This window comes from Pocillopora verrucosa, chromosome 3 (genome assembly GCF_036669915.1).
Source record: "Pocillopora verrucosa isolate sample1 chromosome 3, ASM3666991v2, whole genome shotgun sequence".
NCBI lineage: Eukaryota > Metazoa > Cnidaria > Anthozoa > Scleractinia > Pocilloporidae > Pocillopora > Pocillopora verrucosa.
Genome location: NC_089314.1, coordinates 29,615,985 through 29,630,853, shown reverse-complemented (window position 1 = coordinate 29,630,853; position 14,869 = coordinate 29,615,985). Strand labels below are relative to the sequence as shown.

The 14,869-nt window shown below is 37.2% G+C and overlaps 3 protein-coding genes across 3 annotated transcripts; 2 read left to right on the top strand and 1 right to left on the bottom strand.

The window, feature by feature from the left end:
* The first annotated feature begins 104 nt into the window (after positions 1 to 104).
* Positions 105 to 7,635, top strand: LOC131786641 (phagosome assembly factor 1). The gene is made up of 17 exons (XM_059103701.2): positions 105 to 289; positions 430 to 512; positions 754 to 837; positions 969 to 1,012; positions 1,214 to 1,293; positions 1,717 to 1,796; positions 2,573 to 2,676; positions 2,802 to 2,914; positions 3,484 to 3,560; positions 3,727 to 3,783; positions 3,952 to 4,035; positions 4,160 to 4,242; positions 4,930 to 4,976; positions 5,506 to 5,555; positions 6,175 to 6,233; positions 6,338 to 6,410; positions 7,094 to 7,635. The coding sequence occupies exons 1-17, from the start codon at positions 226 to 228 to the stop codon at positions 7,169 to 7,171; spliced, it is 1,260 nt and encodes a 419-aa protein (XP_058959684.2). The 5' UTR covers positions 105 to 225; the 3' UTR covers positions 7,172 to 7,635.
* Positions 7,636 to 9,268: 1,633 nt separating this feature from the next.
* Positions 9,269 to 11,605, top strand: LOC131786688 (uncharacterized). The gene is made up of 3 exons (XM_059103762.2): positions 9,269 to 9,629; positions 9,952 to 10,054; positions 10,751 to 11,605. Exons 1-3 carry the CDS (start codon positions 9,279 to 9,281, stop codon positions 11,191 to 11,193), a joined length of 897 nt encoding a protein of 298 aa, XP_058959745.2. The 5' UTR covers positions 9,269 to 9,278; the 3' UTR covers positions 11,194 to 11,605.
* Positions 11,606 to 13,257: 1,652 nt separating this feature from the next.
* LOC131793368 (NACHT, LRR and PYD domains-containing protein 3-like) lies at positions 13,258 to 13,953 on the bottom strand. The gene has a single exon (XM_066163641.1). It carries the CDS (start codon positions 13,951 to 13,953, stop codon positions 13,258 to 13,260), a length of 696 nt encoding a protein of 231 aa, XP_066019738.1.
* Positions 13,954 to 14,869: the final 916 nt, after the last annotated feature.

The following is a 14,869-nucleotide window of genomic DNA, read 5'->3' as shown; positions in this document are numbered from 1 at the left end:
TCCTAGAAGCGTGGTTACTAAGAGACAATTTTGAGCCTGCAGAGCATACTAGACATCGGCTTCTCACTGGATAATTATGCGCAACGCAACGTAAACAAGAACTTTTTTATTTTCTAGGGCCGAAATGACGTGATAGCAATTTTGCAAAAGATTTTGCAAGAAACGCCTCGAATTCTGTTGTTATCGAGGTAGAAAAGAGCTCTTAAACTTTTGAGAAGCATAATCATGTTGGATCTCGAAGTCGTTCCGGAAAGATCCTTGGGAAATGAGCAGTGGGAGTTTATACTTGGTAATGTTAATGTTTGCAATTCAGTTTGTACATCATAAGCGCTTTCCCGCCTATCGCGAAATTTATTGCCTTTTAGCCTATTCATCTTAGATTTAAATATTACCATCTGATGCTTTCGTATTCATTCTGATCATTTTTAGGAATGCCTGTCGCGCAATGTGTGCAAATCCTAAAGCGGCAATGTCGTGTGATCAAATCGGTACAAGCTATGTACAGTGAGGCGGTGAGTGTCTGGATTGTGTTTGACTGTGTAACGCATAAACTCTCTTTTCTTGCATATACTTGGTTTTAACGACGTTATAATTATTCTGGAACTTACATGTGGGATAATCTTTCGTCGTGGCTGGACAGAGTATCGACTTTTTGCCATGACACTTACTTTGATTGTCATTAATATGTACATGTCTGGACAGGATGAAACTTAATTGTTTTAAATATTTCGCTTCTTCTTCGTTGTGTAATAGAACCCCTTGGCAATGGATCTGGTCTTAAACCTGCCCAATGATGGAGTTAGACTGGTCTTTGATCCTGTTACACAGAGACTTAAGGTACAGACCAATCAATTATATACTCTTAAAAATAATAATGATTGCTTTCAATTGATGATATCCCACTGGAAAATTTAGCTTCTGAATTGTACTAATTTAATATATTTATTTATTTATTTATTTATCTATAGATAATTGAAGTTTACAGTATGAACAAGGTCAAGTTGAAATACTGGTAAGATTTGGTTTGCTTGTTTGTTTACTCGTTGATAATTGTTGTTCTTGTTTACTAGTCAATAAGTGTTGTTGTTGTAAATATATCCTCAGGGGATTATTGTGTATTTCTTTCTGCTTTTTATCAAATTTCACAATATATCAAGTCAGGTTATGATGGACAATACTCTTAAAGGCTGAATTTTTTTTTTTTTCATTTCAGTGGAGTGCACTTCAACTCTCCTCAAGTTCAGCCAACAATTGAACAAATTGACATGTCATTTGGAGCAACACATCCTGGAGGTTTGAAAATTTCTCCTATAACTTCTTTCACATTTGAAAAGAAATCTAGTGGAAGTGAAGTATCAGTTTATAAGTAATTGTTCAAAGGCAGTAAATACAGCATATGAGCTGTCATTGTTCATGCCCATATCTACTTAATTACAAACCAATTTTTGATTGATGGTATGAGCTGTTTACATCTTATTTGGTTAACCTTTTGATGCAAAAGAGTGACTTGCATCTAATTTCTTTTTACAATATCACCCCTGAATCACATTAAGGTTGCAAGAATAAAGGAAATGATCTCTGACTAAAGAAGCTCTTGGTGGTTGAATAAATTCTCCCCATCAGCAACTTAGGAAATGTACTAATAATGCTACAGAGAGCATGCAAACTGATGTTAGGGTGTAAGGGTTTAAAAGGGAATTTTTTTTTTTTTTTCAGTCTATGATCCCACCCATCAGCTGTTTATTCTGACCTTCAGAGGTCTCTCTTTCTCTTTTCCAATTGACTCAAAGTTTGAGGTAAGTGTTTCAGTCTGTGCTTAAAATAACTGGTTAAAGACTGATTTTGTGCATTGTATTTACTAATTAGCCTTAAGTTTGTGAATTTTCTAACAGAAAACAGAATTTTGATTCTGACCTGTAGGATCAAAATTTGTCTTTTAACCCTTTAACTCCCAAAAGTGATAAACATATGACCTCTCCTTTATAAAAGTGATTAACATGTAACCTTTTCCCATAATATCCCAATATTGCATTTCTTGTGTTCTGATTGGCTCACTCAACTGTGGTTATCAGCTCATATTCTAAGTCACCTTTTATGGCATTGCAATATGTTGGAAGCTGAAAATTTTTGCTGGAAATATTAAAAATTCAAGAATTAAAGAAATTTGATGTCACAATTACTCCATTTGCACTTGTTGGATATGAGATTGGTTATAACTAACTGGTAGCTACACGTCTCATTGGCTATTTACCTCCTCATATCAAATGTGTGCTCATTGAATAATTATTAATTATCCAGCAAACAGAGAATGAGAATACTCAAACTTTGTCAGGTAGAAGTTGCTGTCTTTATCTAACACCACACTCTCATAACCTATGTACAAGAAAATGTCTAACAGCTAGATGGGAGAATTAAAAATCAGATCTTGGGGGATAAAAGGATCAGGATGGTGTATTGATGTATTTTCTTTAGCTTTTCTTTTAACTGCCTGTTAGTATAGACCAGCTGAATTCAACTACAGTTATAGGACACTTGTTTACAGTAGTGGCACACTATTTTTATCTCTCCACAGCCATATTACACTCATGGATTAGGTTCTCTCAAGTTCTCATCTGGTTCCTCACCAGTTGTGTCACGCATGTCAATTTACCATGGAAACAACTTGACAGATGCTAAGTAAGGAAGCAGTCATGGTGTATCTATAAGTTTTTCATTTATTAATTTTTTTACAAGAGAGCCCAAAAAGTTTGCAGGAATGAATATGCAATATACTGTTTCACTCTATGATCATTGTTTTGCAGGGCACCACCCCTTCCCCTCCAGTGTTTTCATGGCAACTGTTTTGCAGAGAGTGTTGAAATCATAAACCAGGATGGTAAAGTCCTGGGTCTTAAATGTTTCCTTGTGGCAGAAGGTAAGGCCAAAGACAACAGTATCAGGAGGACTCAGTCAGCCCTCACTGTCTAGTTCCTAAAGGTTAATAACCCTTTACACCCTAACGCCAGTATGTATGGTGATCATCTTCCTTCTTCTTATGACATTGATGTTTGATCCAATGGTGATATTGTAGGGAGAAATTAGATGCTAGTCACTACTAATGGTTAAAGGGTGAAGCTTTTAAAGACTCCCTTCTCCAAACCCCCCCCCCACCACTGTAACTAAACCCCCCTCTTCCCCCCCACCACCATAACTAAACCCCCATTATTTAACCCCCATTTGTAATTGATCAAATCATATAAAAAACCATAACATAAATGTCTGGGAGGCTGGCCAAATGCCAAAACACATTAATAAACCAAATAGGGACAAGAATGGTTAAAGGATTAGATAAAATTAACACATATTACATTTGCCAACCCTAAAAGATTTAGACAATGGCTTTTATTCTAGGGGGTGGGTAGGGGAGATCTAAAAAATTTAACATGCATGAAGTACTATCAGTAACATCCACCATCCACTTATCAACTGTTTTCTTTGTTTAAGGTCCTGGTCCTGGTAAGATCTTAGAGCTACGGCGAAGAACCTTTGAAAGGAATGTGATGTTTGGAGATTCATGTCAGGTTAGAATTTGGAACTTTGGTTGTTGTACATCACAAATAATTTTCTAATGATTGTGCTGAATTTTAAACTGGAGGCTTATCATGGCTCAGTGAGTCATCATCCTGCAGCTGATGCTTAATTTATGCCAAGGCTTGTTATTGAGACCATGAATTTTTGTTTTTTTAGGATGTTTTAAGCTCACTTGGATCTCCATGTAAAGTGTTCTACAAAGCTGAAGATAAGGTCAGTTGATTTGAGAAAGTTGAGCACAATACGATTGAAGTGAAGATGGAAAAGCCCTCTCCCCTCCCCCCCAACCCCCATTCTTTTAAAAACTGGGTCCTGTCCTTGAAGCTGTGTAAACAGTCACTTTTAAAAATTTATTTTTCTAAAGCCAATCTTCTTTTTTAGATGCGGATCCACTCTCCTTCTCCTCACAAGCTTGCCCAGTCCAAGAGTTCAGACTACTTCTTTAATTACTTCACTCTTGGAATTGTAAGTAACACAACTTAAGAGTAGAAGAATCATTGTATTTCAGTGACTTGTTGCTGTGTGGTTTACAGAAGAAGCTCTCAGTTAATCATGAACTGTTACTTTTTTCTTCATTTATCTGCTCTAGGACATCTTGTTTGATGCATACAGCCATCTGGTGAAGAAGTTTATTCTACACACTAATTTTCCAGGACATTACAACTTTAACATGTAAGCACATTGTCTGTGAAAAGTAACAAATAATGTAGAGCTCTGGGCCCAGTTGTTCGAAGGCCCATAAGCACCAATCCGAAGTTAACCCTTTAACTCCCAAGATCTGATAGTCAATTCTCCCCTCCAGCTATTACATATTTCCTTTTAAATTTGTTACAACAACTTGGTGTTAGATCAAAACAACAACTTCTACTTGATATGTTTGAGTATTCTTATTACCTGTTGGCTGGACAATGTATGGATATTGTAGGGAGAAGTTAGATCTTAATCACTTCTAGGGGTTAAAGGGTTAAATTTTAATCTGGGTTTCTTTATTCCTTTTGTTCAGTCATTTTGTGACAATTTTCTCTATTCTTTTTAGAGCATCCAATAATCATATTCTAGACAAAAAGAGTTATACTGAATTTTCTTTTAAAGCTTTCAGATCTGAAATCAGATTTTACACTAATCCTGGGTTATCTTAACCCAGCTTTGAACAACCCTGCCCTAGATAAGAAAGGAGACTTGCATCCACATACTTTCCACAATTTCTTTGCTCTTTGAGTTTAGTTGTCTGAAGTTGTTATTGCTTATTGTGTTTGTTGGGTTTTTTTTTTTACTTGATAAATGGTAATTTTGTAGTGTTTCTTGTGTTTTTCACGGACTGCCCTTTTACTGTCTTGAGTTACGTTTGTTTTATTGAAGGTATCAACGCTGTGAATTTAAGGTTGGAATTCACAGGGATTCCAAAGGTAACATGAATGCTTTCTAAGCTGGTAATTAATATTTGACATGTTAAATTTGGTGAAAACCACTGCAACTCTGCTCGCACGCTAAATCATTCGCCTATTACAGTGTCGTCAGAAGAATCTTGTTAATAACTCGTCAAAACCATAATATTTGCATCAAGTGCCAATAAGTATATTCAGTGGAAGTCTTCGTTAAAAATAAATGTAAGATGAAAAAGCGTTTTGATGCTGTTTCAGAAGAAGAGATAGACTTGGTTTTCTTTTTAACAAAGATGTACCAGTGAACGCTCAGTCTACGGGTATCCTACGGGTAAGAGGTTAGCAACTGTCTTATTCCGCGCCTTGCTAGAAATCATTGGAGAGATGATAAACACTATAACTCCTGACTTGGCGCGAAAATGTTCTATCATACTTTTCCTTGAAGTAAGCTTATAGTCAGCCGCTGGTAACAAAGATTGTTCCTATTTGTTGCGGTGTAGCTTGTGCTTACTCTGTTGTTATGTCTTGTTTAATATGGTGCTCTAATTTGCAGATTCTGATCTCGATGATGGAACCCCTTTTGTATTAACTTCGTGTACGAAGGTAAATATTGCTGCATTTATAAAAATGTCGTATCTTCTCTCGAAAAATAGAGAAGACGGAGGAAAGGAAAGCCGGCCATTTTGCTCCATGGTTCATTGAGGGGGACATTGGTATTTTTGGTTTTGGCTATTTTTTAGATCGGTTTTTTCGGTTTTTGTGCCCAAAAACTTCGGTTTTTCGGTTTTGGTATTCATTGCGGTTTGCGAATTTTCCACCTCTTTGGTTTTCGGTTTTCGCGAAAAATACTAACGGGTTTTCGGATTTGACATCCGATGCGGTTTTTGGTTTTTCCTATTTGACCTATTTGGGTTCCGGTTTCTCTTCGATCTGCGGCAATTACGCGCCTCCAATGATCTCGAATAGCCGCTTAACGCAAATTTAGGTTTAGGAATTAACGAAACTCTTGACTTCTCGTCTGTAAAAGCTTACATAATGCTGACCGTTGGGACTTTTTTTTATCTTGACTGGTAAAGGAAAGGCGTCTGGTCTTGCAATTTCCAGCCAGTTGTTTCTTCCCGCCGTATATTTTTCGGATGGTAGTACAATAGTGGACTAATGCAAGGCGAGTAATGAAGAGGAAATGTTTAAGTTTTCATTGTTGTCTTTCCTTTTCATCCAGTGGGACAGTGTTCAGGATTACCTGGGCAAACCAGTCGAGGCGCCTGTGGTACTCAATCGGTAGGTTCAAAGTTCAATTCGATTGTATTTGTAACTTTGTCACACGCCACATTGCTTGTTATGATGTCGGTATTGATGTTATTATCATCTTGTTTCTTTCGAAGATCTTCTTCCACCAACACCACCAACCCGTTTGGTTCAACTTTCTGCTACAACCTGCAACACATGATTTTCGAGGTTTGTTAGCAATGGTCTGACAAGGCATTTAATTCTTTATAATATTCAGTACTAAGTCAACTGATCCTTTCAATCTAAGTGGCCCTCGTCGGTGCGAATTATTCATCAATCGCACTGAATTTTGTTCAAAATCGCATCTTTCCTTGTTAAGGAGAATGGAGCATTAACATCAAAACAACCAATCAGAGATCACGCATATGACTTCAGACCAATTTGCGCTCCACTCAGTTTCAAAATCCCCTTTGTTTATTATAACCATAGTTGATAGATAAAAGGAATCAGTGTTAAGAGTTAACTTATAATGCACGAATCTTAAACTTCTTTTCACTTCTACGCGACACGTGAAATGAAAACTCGTTGGAGCAATATTTTTGCCAATGAAAGGATAGGCGATTCCATTTTTAAAATAAAAATACATTTGTATGAATACAGCATTATAGCTCCGGTGATTTGGTTTTCATGATTTATCGACATGTGAAGATCAATTTTTAATAAAAATCTTTTTGGCAACGTAATTGCATTTCAAGTGAATTTCGTTTCAGAAGCTCGCCTGGCAGCGACGACGAGGGCTCGGTATATAATGAAAATCTGTTCGCACTAATTGATCATATATAATTTCGTTAACTAATTTAGATTGTAAGACTTGTTCATTTGTTTTTATTTTCTTTTGTTTTGTCTTTCAGGTGATGGCCAACAACCATTTAGCATCAGTTACACTGTATCCCCATTGCAACAAGACAGACAATCATCTTATAACATAAACGTCCATTGAATTGGAGTGGTTAGGTGTGTGATTACGTGACTCAGGCTGGCTGGAGAAACATTGGACTAGAATGTTCTCAGCGGAGACACAAATGTCTCCTACCTTTGTTTGGGAAAGGGGTTTTGATATATTGTTAAGAGAGAAACCGCGTTCATTTGTTTCTTTTTTTTTTTTTCTAAGAAAACCATTATTGGTTTTGAAGAAAATTTTTGACGCTGGGATAAACTTTGAGAAGTAAAAAGAGGGAAGCTTGAAACTTTCGTGTTACTGTATTCGATTGGTTACATTACTTGTTTTGCAGTAGCTAATTATATTATGACTGTTATTGCTTAACATTTTCAAAAATTATAACTAATTTATAGCCTTCCATTTTGTATATAATGATGTTAATACAACGAAGTGTGGTTAAATTGTGAAGTAACAATGTAATTTTATCAAACGAGATTATTGCATTTACAAATAAATGAATTTCATGAGAATGAAATTGGGTTTTGATAGTTAAAATGACTGTGCGCGACTTTTGTTGAAAAGAACTTGACAACATTTCAATTCACATTTCATATGAAGGCAAGACAAAATCCCCAATATCTACGAAAGCTTTATCGTGACCGTAGGCAGAGATATAAGAATGCAGACGGTGCTAAGAACAACTCAGAAGGCAGGATTCTGTACCCTTTTGCAAAAGATATAGTGCAGTATTCGCTTACTACTGATGGTTTTACAGTATCATAGATTACATCATCACACGTTATCAGGTCAAAACCTTAAAAAGAGTCAATTGACGTATTGACAACAGAGGTCCTCTGAAATTTTACTGAGGGTAGAAGCTTTTAACTCCGATCTGATAATTCGCTATAGGAAGGCTCAAATTGAGACATCTTATTGATAATATTTAACGATGTCAGAAGTTCTTAATGAAAAAGAAAAGTAAACCAAAATTTATCTTAAATTTATTGTCGTCATGCTAAAATCGACAAGAGGCCCAGCAGGCGATAAGGCGAAAACACAGGTCTTCTCCATTTAAACAAGCTGCAAAAATTATCAACAAAAGTTTATTTTTTGTGTGAGAAACGGAAAACGAAGTAAAAAATTTATCATCACTTTGTCGACGGCTCTTCTCTTATTTAAACAAGCTGCGAATTTTATCAACAATAGAAGACTAATTCTTGTTGATTCGCTGTCGAATGATTCAACGGTGGTCAAATCAGATATCCTATTGGTTGTATTTCAAGAAATTAGTTTTCCTGTGTAAACAGGAAGGCGAAGTGTTAGAGGGAAACCCCCAGCAGGTGCGTTAGAGGACTTGACTCTGTGTTGAATTTTTGATGTAAGGACATCAAACAGTATAAATGGTTGAGAATATGAGAACAAAATTACGGGTGAAGAGTCGTCCTGACTTAGTTGGCAAGGAAGAAATATTTATGTCTTTCACATTTATAGTCTTGGTTTTTAGCCTTGTTTAATAAAGAGAAAGTACAAATAGAAAATAGTTGACATAGAGCATTCTGTCTTAATTCCGTTTGCTTCAGTCAATCAAAGCATCTTTCACTTGTCAGTCAGTTTTCAATATATTAAACTGGACATCCATCACATTTACTAAGATAAAGTAACTTAAGATCTCTGCGAGAGCTTTTTAGAGTTTTCCATGCAGATCCCCTCATTATTACAATTATCTTTAAAAGTTTAAGTTTGAAGTCATCGTTTCGCATTATGTTACCTACTATGGCCTTAAATTCTGTCAAACAATTATTACATGACTGTCTTCATAAATCCTCATGCAGGATCAGCCGTTTATTGTAATTGTTACTTGCTAAATTTCTTTGAATTTACCTCCTAATACAGTACTGGCTTTGGTTAAAAAAATTATTTTCATTTCCGATCAGTTATACGAGACCATAATCTTGAAGGCGAGACGACATTTAAAATCAATCATTTGAAATGTTCACCGTTACTATGCGTCAAATAAAACTAATTCATTATCGAGCTGTCTTTTCACTTTTATTTAGTTTGGCTAATTAAACAAACGAACCATATTTTTATTTAACCAAACGTCAGGCTCGATACCTCTCACAGCGTTTGTAAAATTACTTTGAACCAGCCGTGATATGAGCTCGCTTGTATTTGTTAAGGTATTCCTCTTTTGCCATGTCTTCATGCCTGCAGTTTTTAGCTTTTCCGCCATTGGGAGTATGGATCATGGATTTGGAAAACATGACGGAGGGACCCTTTTTATTGAACATGTTCACTTTGTTTTGGATGTAGAACCCGAAATATCTGTTTCAACGTACGATAAGATAATGTGTGCGTTTAAATGTCTGCATCAAAGCTTTTGCCTTTCGTTCAACTATGATGCTCGCTCGCCGGGAAACAACAGCTGTGAGTTACTCAGTAAAAACAAGTACACACTTTCTGAAAGATTTCAACCAAGTCAGTTTTTTAATCATTACAGCTTGATGGTAAGGATAAACGGTAGTTAGATTAAAGTAAGATGTGAAGGAAAGCATTTTATGAACTAGATTCGAATTGGCCTTCAGATGAAATATTTCAGCTTCATAGTGCAATCTGTAAGACCAAAACATTAATAGAACAGGCTAAAAAATAGTTCTCATTTCAGTTCAACCCAAAATATCAAAGATATAAACATTTTTCAAAGACGAGTCGTTTGCAAATGGTTTCATTTATTTACTTTTGTTGGATGACCTGTTATAGTACTCTTTGAAATCCTTCCGGTAGCAGTCCGTCATTCACCTTCTCTGAGTGCTACCTTAATTGTTTCAGAGCCCATGTGAAAACGATCCATGTAAAAAAGGAGCAAAGTGCAACCCACTATACGGATCTAACGGTTACTATTGCGAACGAAGTCCAGGGAGTATTGAGCAAGGTAAAATTAAAGTTTGTGTCTGGTACTGTTATTTTCATTTTTGCCGAGGCTGCATAGTATTGCGAGATTCATTAGTCTCGCAAGTGTAGGTCAGCGCCTCCAAGTCGAAATGATTTAAAACCCCCAGCTATGGAGCTAAAATCGGGATATGCCTCTTAAGAAAAACATTAGTTTGCATTTAATTCTCACGGTTCCTATTTAAAATGAAGACTTGAAATATGTGTACGATAAAGAAAACTTACAAACAATTTCAAATTTTGCTTTAAGTTAAATCTTTCGTTCGTAAGCATTTGCTGTCTTACTCCATTACGGACGGATTGGAACTCTCGAAATTTAAATACAATACCATAACAGAAATGGTCGTCTCAATTAGAATTTTTGCCAATGAAAGCTCATAATTTTGCAGATTTTATGTTTAAAAATTTGAAAATACAATGGAAAGACTCAGAACTTGCAAAAAGCCAATAACTTAACAGGTTACTCAGATCCACAGTTTTTTTTAATTGGTTTCCGAATTTCCATGGGGTCAGCGAACGAAACTGAGGCTGAGTCGAAGTTCGCCCATTCCTAAGATTGGCCCCAGTCTCCGTTGCATTCAAGGATTCCTAAAATTGAGCGACTTTCCATAAGAAACAGTCTTTCTTACGACTTTTCCAAAGTCAAAGTACTCTATGGTTCTACCATCATTCCTTTCAGGGTCCCCATGGATTAAACTCAACAAAGATGTGGTCTGCTTTGGCGCCAAAAATGACGCATTCGGGAACTTCATTGTGACGTCTCACGGAACTATTCTAACAATGAGGCTGGTCTACATTTCGGGGTTTGTGACGTGTAATAACAGAACCGTCCCTTATGGAAGTCACTGGGCGTGTAAAAAGGGATCAAATATTGCAACAATTGTCACCAGTGCAGCCAAGAATGTAATATTCCCAGAAGATTACAAAAATAAATCTTACTCATTAGTTGGTTACCATGCCAACTCGTCAGAGCTGGTATTTCCACCCCGGTCTAAACCCCTGAAGGTAACTAATGGCGAGGAATACCAAATATGGTATAACGAGGATTTCGTTAATGGAGAAGAATTTAACAACGACGGACAAACCTGCGTGAATGTTTACGCCCTGTATGAGTCATACTAGGCCAACTGCTTACTTCCTCTCACTGGATTAGAAAACAGCGGAATTAATACAGTTGTCGTCTGTGTGATGGAAGTTCTGAATGTAACCGTTGTCGGTCAAAGCGACTGACTTCATGGTCTGATGATGACTTCCAACCAGGTTTTCAAAGCGTAAATTGTTGTCATTTGTACGATTATGGTTATGATCGACCGTTTACTGTTACCGCTCACTTTAAAATAAGTAATATTATTTCAAAATCATTGATTGTTTGAAATTTTCGCGTTTCTAAAATGACCCGTCCACGTTGCGCTACATGCAGTATTACATTAGTGTTTTGAGGTTTTCTCGTGTATAGATTCACATTGAGGTACTTTTAATTATTATATCTGTGAAAATTTTAAATGGTAATTTACTATAATCATTTCCTTTTTTGTGCAAATCACACAACGGTATGGTCAGGATATTGTACCCTAGAAATAGACAAGGCATTGAAAGCTTCATGGCCTGATCAATAAAAGTGTCGCGAACTTGTAGCTGTTTCTTCTGCACTGCTTTCACCATCTATTAGGTATCGTAATATGCACTAATTATAATTTCCAGACTATGAACAGTCCCTCCTTTCCAGCGAGGACCGTCGGGCAACACGGTCATTTGCATGGCTCAAACTGTGCTAAGAGCGACAATGACTGGCGTGAGGACAGCGGTCTCCTTACTAAGAAAGAGCAATGTTCCAGTTAAACAGCTGCGGTCTGGAGATGTTAGACGTAGCTGGAATAGAAACTATTTATCTAAGGGTGGCCCAAGCTCCCATTGTGAGATGATAATCTTGCGAAATAAGAGTCATGGCGAAATTATAAGAATTTGTAAGGGAATATTTACGAGCGCTCGTAGGAGTAAAAAAAGACAGTCAAATTCTTAATAAAAATACCTCACCTTACTTCCACAGTGCATCGCTTGTTATCAAACCGCTTACTATGTTGAAAAGAACCCATTTTAGCGAGTTATCCATTTCTAGGTTTATTACAAAGGAGGAGCTTCTCTCATGTAATTTTGCAAGATGATCATCTCACACTTAGACTATTGCTTAGTAAATTATATGCCTTTTGCTTACCTGCCTCTGTTATGTTTTCATTTGCTGCAAGGTCCAACGTGCATAGCTGACAGTTGTTGTTGGTGATGGCTTCAGCCAAGTTCTGTGCTCCATTGTCTGCGATATTATTATTCCAAAGATTTAATGTGCGTAGCTGACAGTTGTTGTTCTTGATGGCTTCAGCTAAGTGCTGTGCTCCAATGTCTGAGGTGTCATTGCGTAAGAGGTTTAATGTGTGTAGCTGACTGACATTGTTGTCGATGACTTTAGTCGAGTGCTGTGCCCTTATGTCTGAGATGTTATTTAATGAGAGGTTTAACATGGGTAGCTGACGGTTGTTTTTGTTGATGGCTTTAGCCAAGTGCTCTGCTCCAATCTCTAAGATGTTATTTCCCTAGAGGTTTAATGTGTGTAGCTGACAGTTGTTGTTGTTGATGGCTTTAGCCAAGTGCTGTGCCCCAATGTTTGAGATTTTATTGTATGAGGGCATAAGGTGCGTAGCTGACAGTTGTTGTTGTTGATGGCTTCAGCTAAATACTCTGCTGCTTCGTCTGTCAATTGATTGTGTGTGAGGTTTAACCAGCTCAGTTGAGATTTCCTACTTTTTAACAATTCACAAATCTCAAAACAACCTAATGGACCAATGTCATTGTATCTCAAATTTAAATGTGAAATTTGTTGAACGTTAATTACATTTACTAACGAAGAGCAACCAACAGCTGTGAAGTGACAAGAAATAAAATTTACATAATTAGAGTTTATTTGTGGAAGTTTTCTCTGTGCTTCTATCTTCATTCTACTATTTTCGTTTATACATTAGATTAATGTCACTGCTAAATCTTGTTCGTCTTTAGTCGGCCAGCAGGTCACTTTCCTTTTCTCTTCATTCTCTGTCCACTGTTCGTTGTAGTCTGCGCTTTGTTTTTCTTCAGTTTTCACAGGAAGGTTAGTGATAATTTCCCTTGGTAGGTCATTTTCATCCACCATTAGTCCTGCTAGAAACGGAAAACCAGCTGCCATTTGCTTTCTTTGATGTTCTCAGTAATGAAGTTCCTTAATTCTGTTTCACTCCAGTTTGTCAGGTGCCTCGCAGCGAAAAACTCCTGCATTGTAAGATGAATGAAACAGAACTGTTCTTCTCTACTAAACGGGTCAGGTTCACGGTCGGGTAAGTGGTGAAATAGAGCGCTGTCTTCCATTCCGCGTACTTCGTTTCCTACAAAGGTTAGACTTCTTCCTTTAATTCCTTCAAATGCCATTTGTTCCAGTTTCTTCGATTTCTTTTCTTCTTTAGGGGGCAAATCACTTGATTCAAAGTCTTCGCGAGTGGAATGTTTATATCGAAATTCTTCTTTGTGTCTTAAGTAGAAAATTTTCACGGCTTTCCTGTAAATGTTTGTTAAACTTGTTGGTAGGTCAAGACTTTTAGAACCATAGAACTTCACCATTTTAAAGAGACTTGAGCAAATGATGAAGCAACTCGCAGGAATGTAGCATAGAGATAAGATATTGATGTTGCTGGAGATGTGACGTCTTTCTGTGTCGCCTGCTTCCTTGTCTTCTTCAGCAAATTTGGTTACATATTCTTCGACTTGTTCGGATGAGAAGCCAAGGATCTCGAATATTTTGTCAAAAAGAATACTTTCGGTGCATGACATAGCTGTTGCGGTAAAGTTTCCGCACAGCCCCATACTATTGTAAAACAAATCTGTTTTCCCAATGGAAATGTATTGTTTTTGTCACTGTTTTCTCTATTCAAGAACTGAATGCATAATGTAGTATGGGGCTGTGAGGAAATTTTACCGCGAAAAGAGGCATCCTCTCTTCTACGCTATCTCTGTATTGAGGTTCACTATCTTCCGTGCTGATCTTTGAGTTAAATTTGAATTCATCGATTCCATCGAAAATGAAGAGAACTCTCTAGGGGTTTTCAAAGATGTAATTCCAGACATCCTCATCCAGCTCATTCCTGGGTGAGTATGTGGAGCAGGTCAGTAGCTCCCTAAGGGTAAGGTCGGTTGCATCGTTGAATGCTTTGAATTTGACGAAGAAAGCAGCATCAAAGTGGATTTTGTCCCCAGGTGTTTTATGGAATACTTGTTAGATGCCCAGTCTCTGAGAATGTTTGTACAGCAAAGAGTCTTTCCGATTCCGGGACGACCGACGATCAAAATTTTTTTTGTTTCCGTTATTAAGAATGTCCTTTGACCCTCTCGGTGTTTCGTTTTTCCCACCCGACCTGGTATAGATTTCCAAATTCTTCCGTCTGTTTTCAGTAAAGTCATATTTAGCCATGTCAGGCAGAACAAAAAGGTTTGTATAAATCTGATCCAGAGTCAAATGTTTAGGTGGGTGTCCTGCGCCAGATGGACTTGGAAAAGGCGACCGAAGTCGTGGAGGTTGATCAGTGACGTCTCTAATATTTTCCTTTGTGCCGGTCTTGGATGAATTTCTGAGTGGTAGTTTTAGGAGTTGTTCAGGCTCGCTTGGCAGATGTAGGATACTCCTTTCGGTTCTTTCTTCAAGCTGCAGTTGTGGGATGTTTGTTTCATGTTCTGTTCTTGCTTCTTGCTGCTGAATTTCTTGTAGGATGTTTGCTTTATGTTC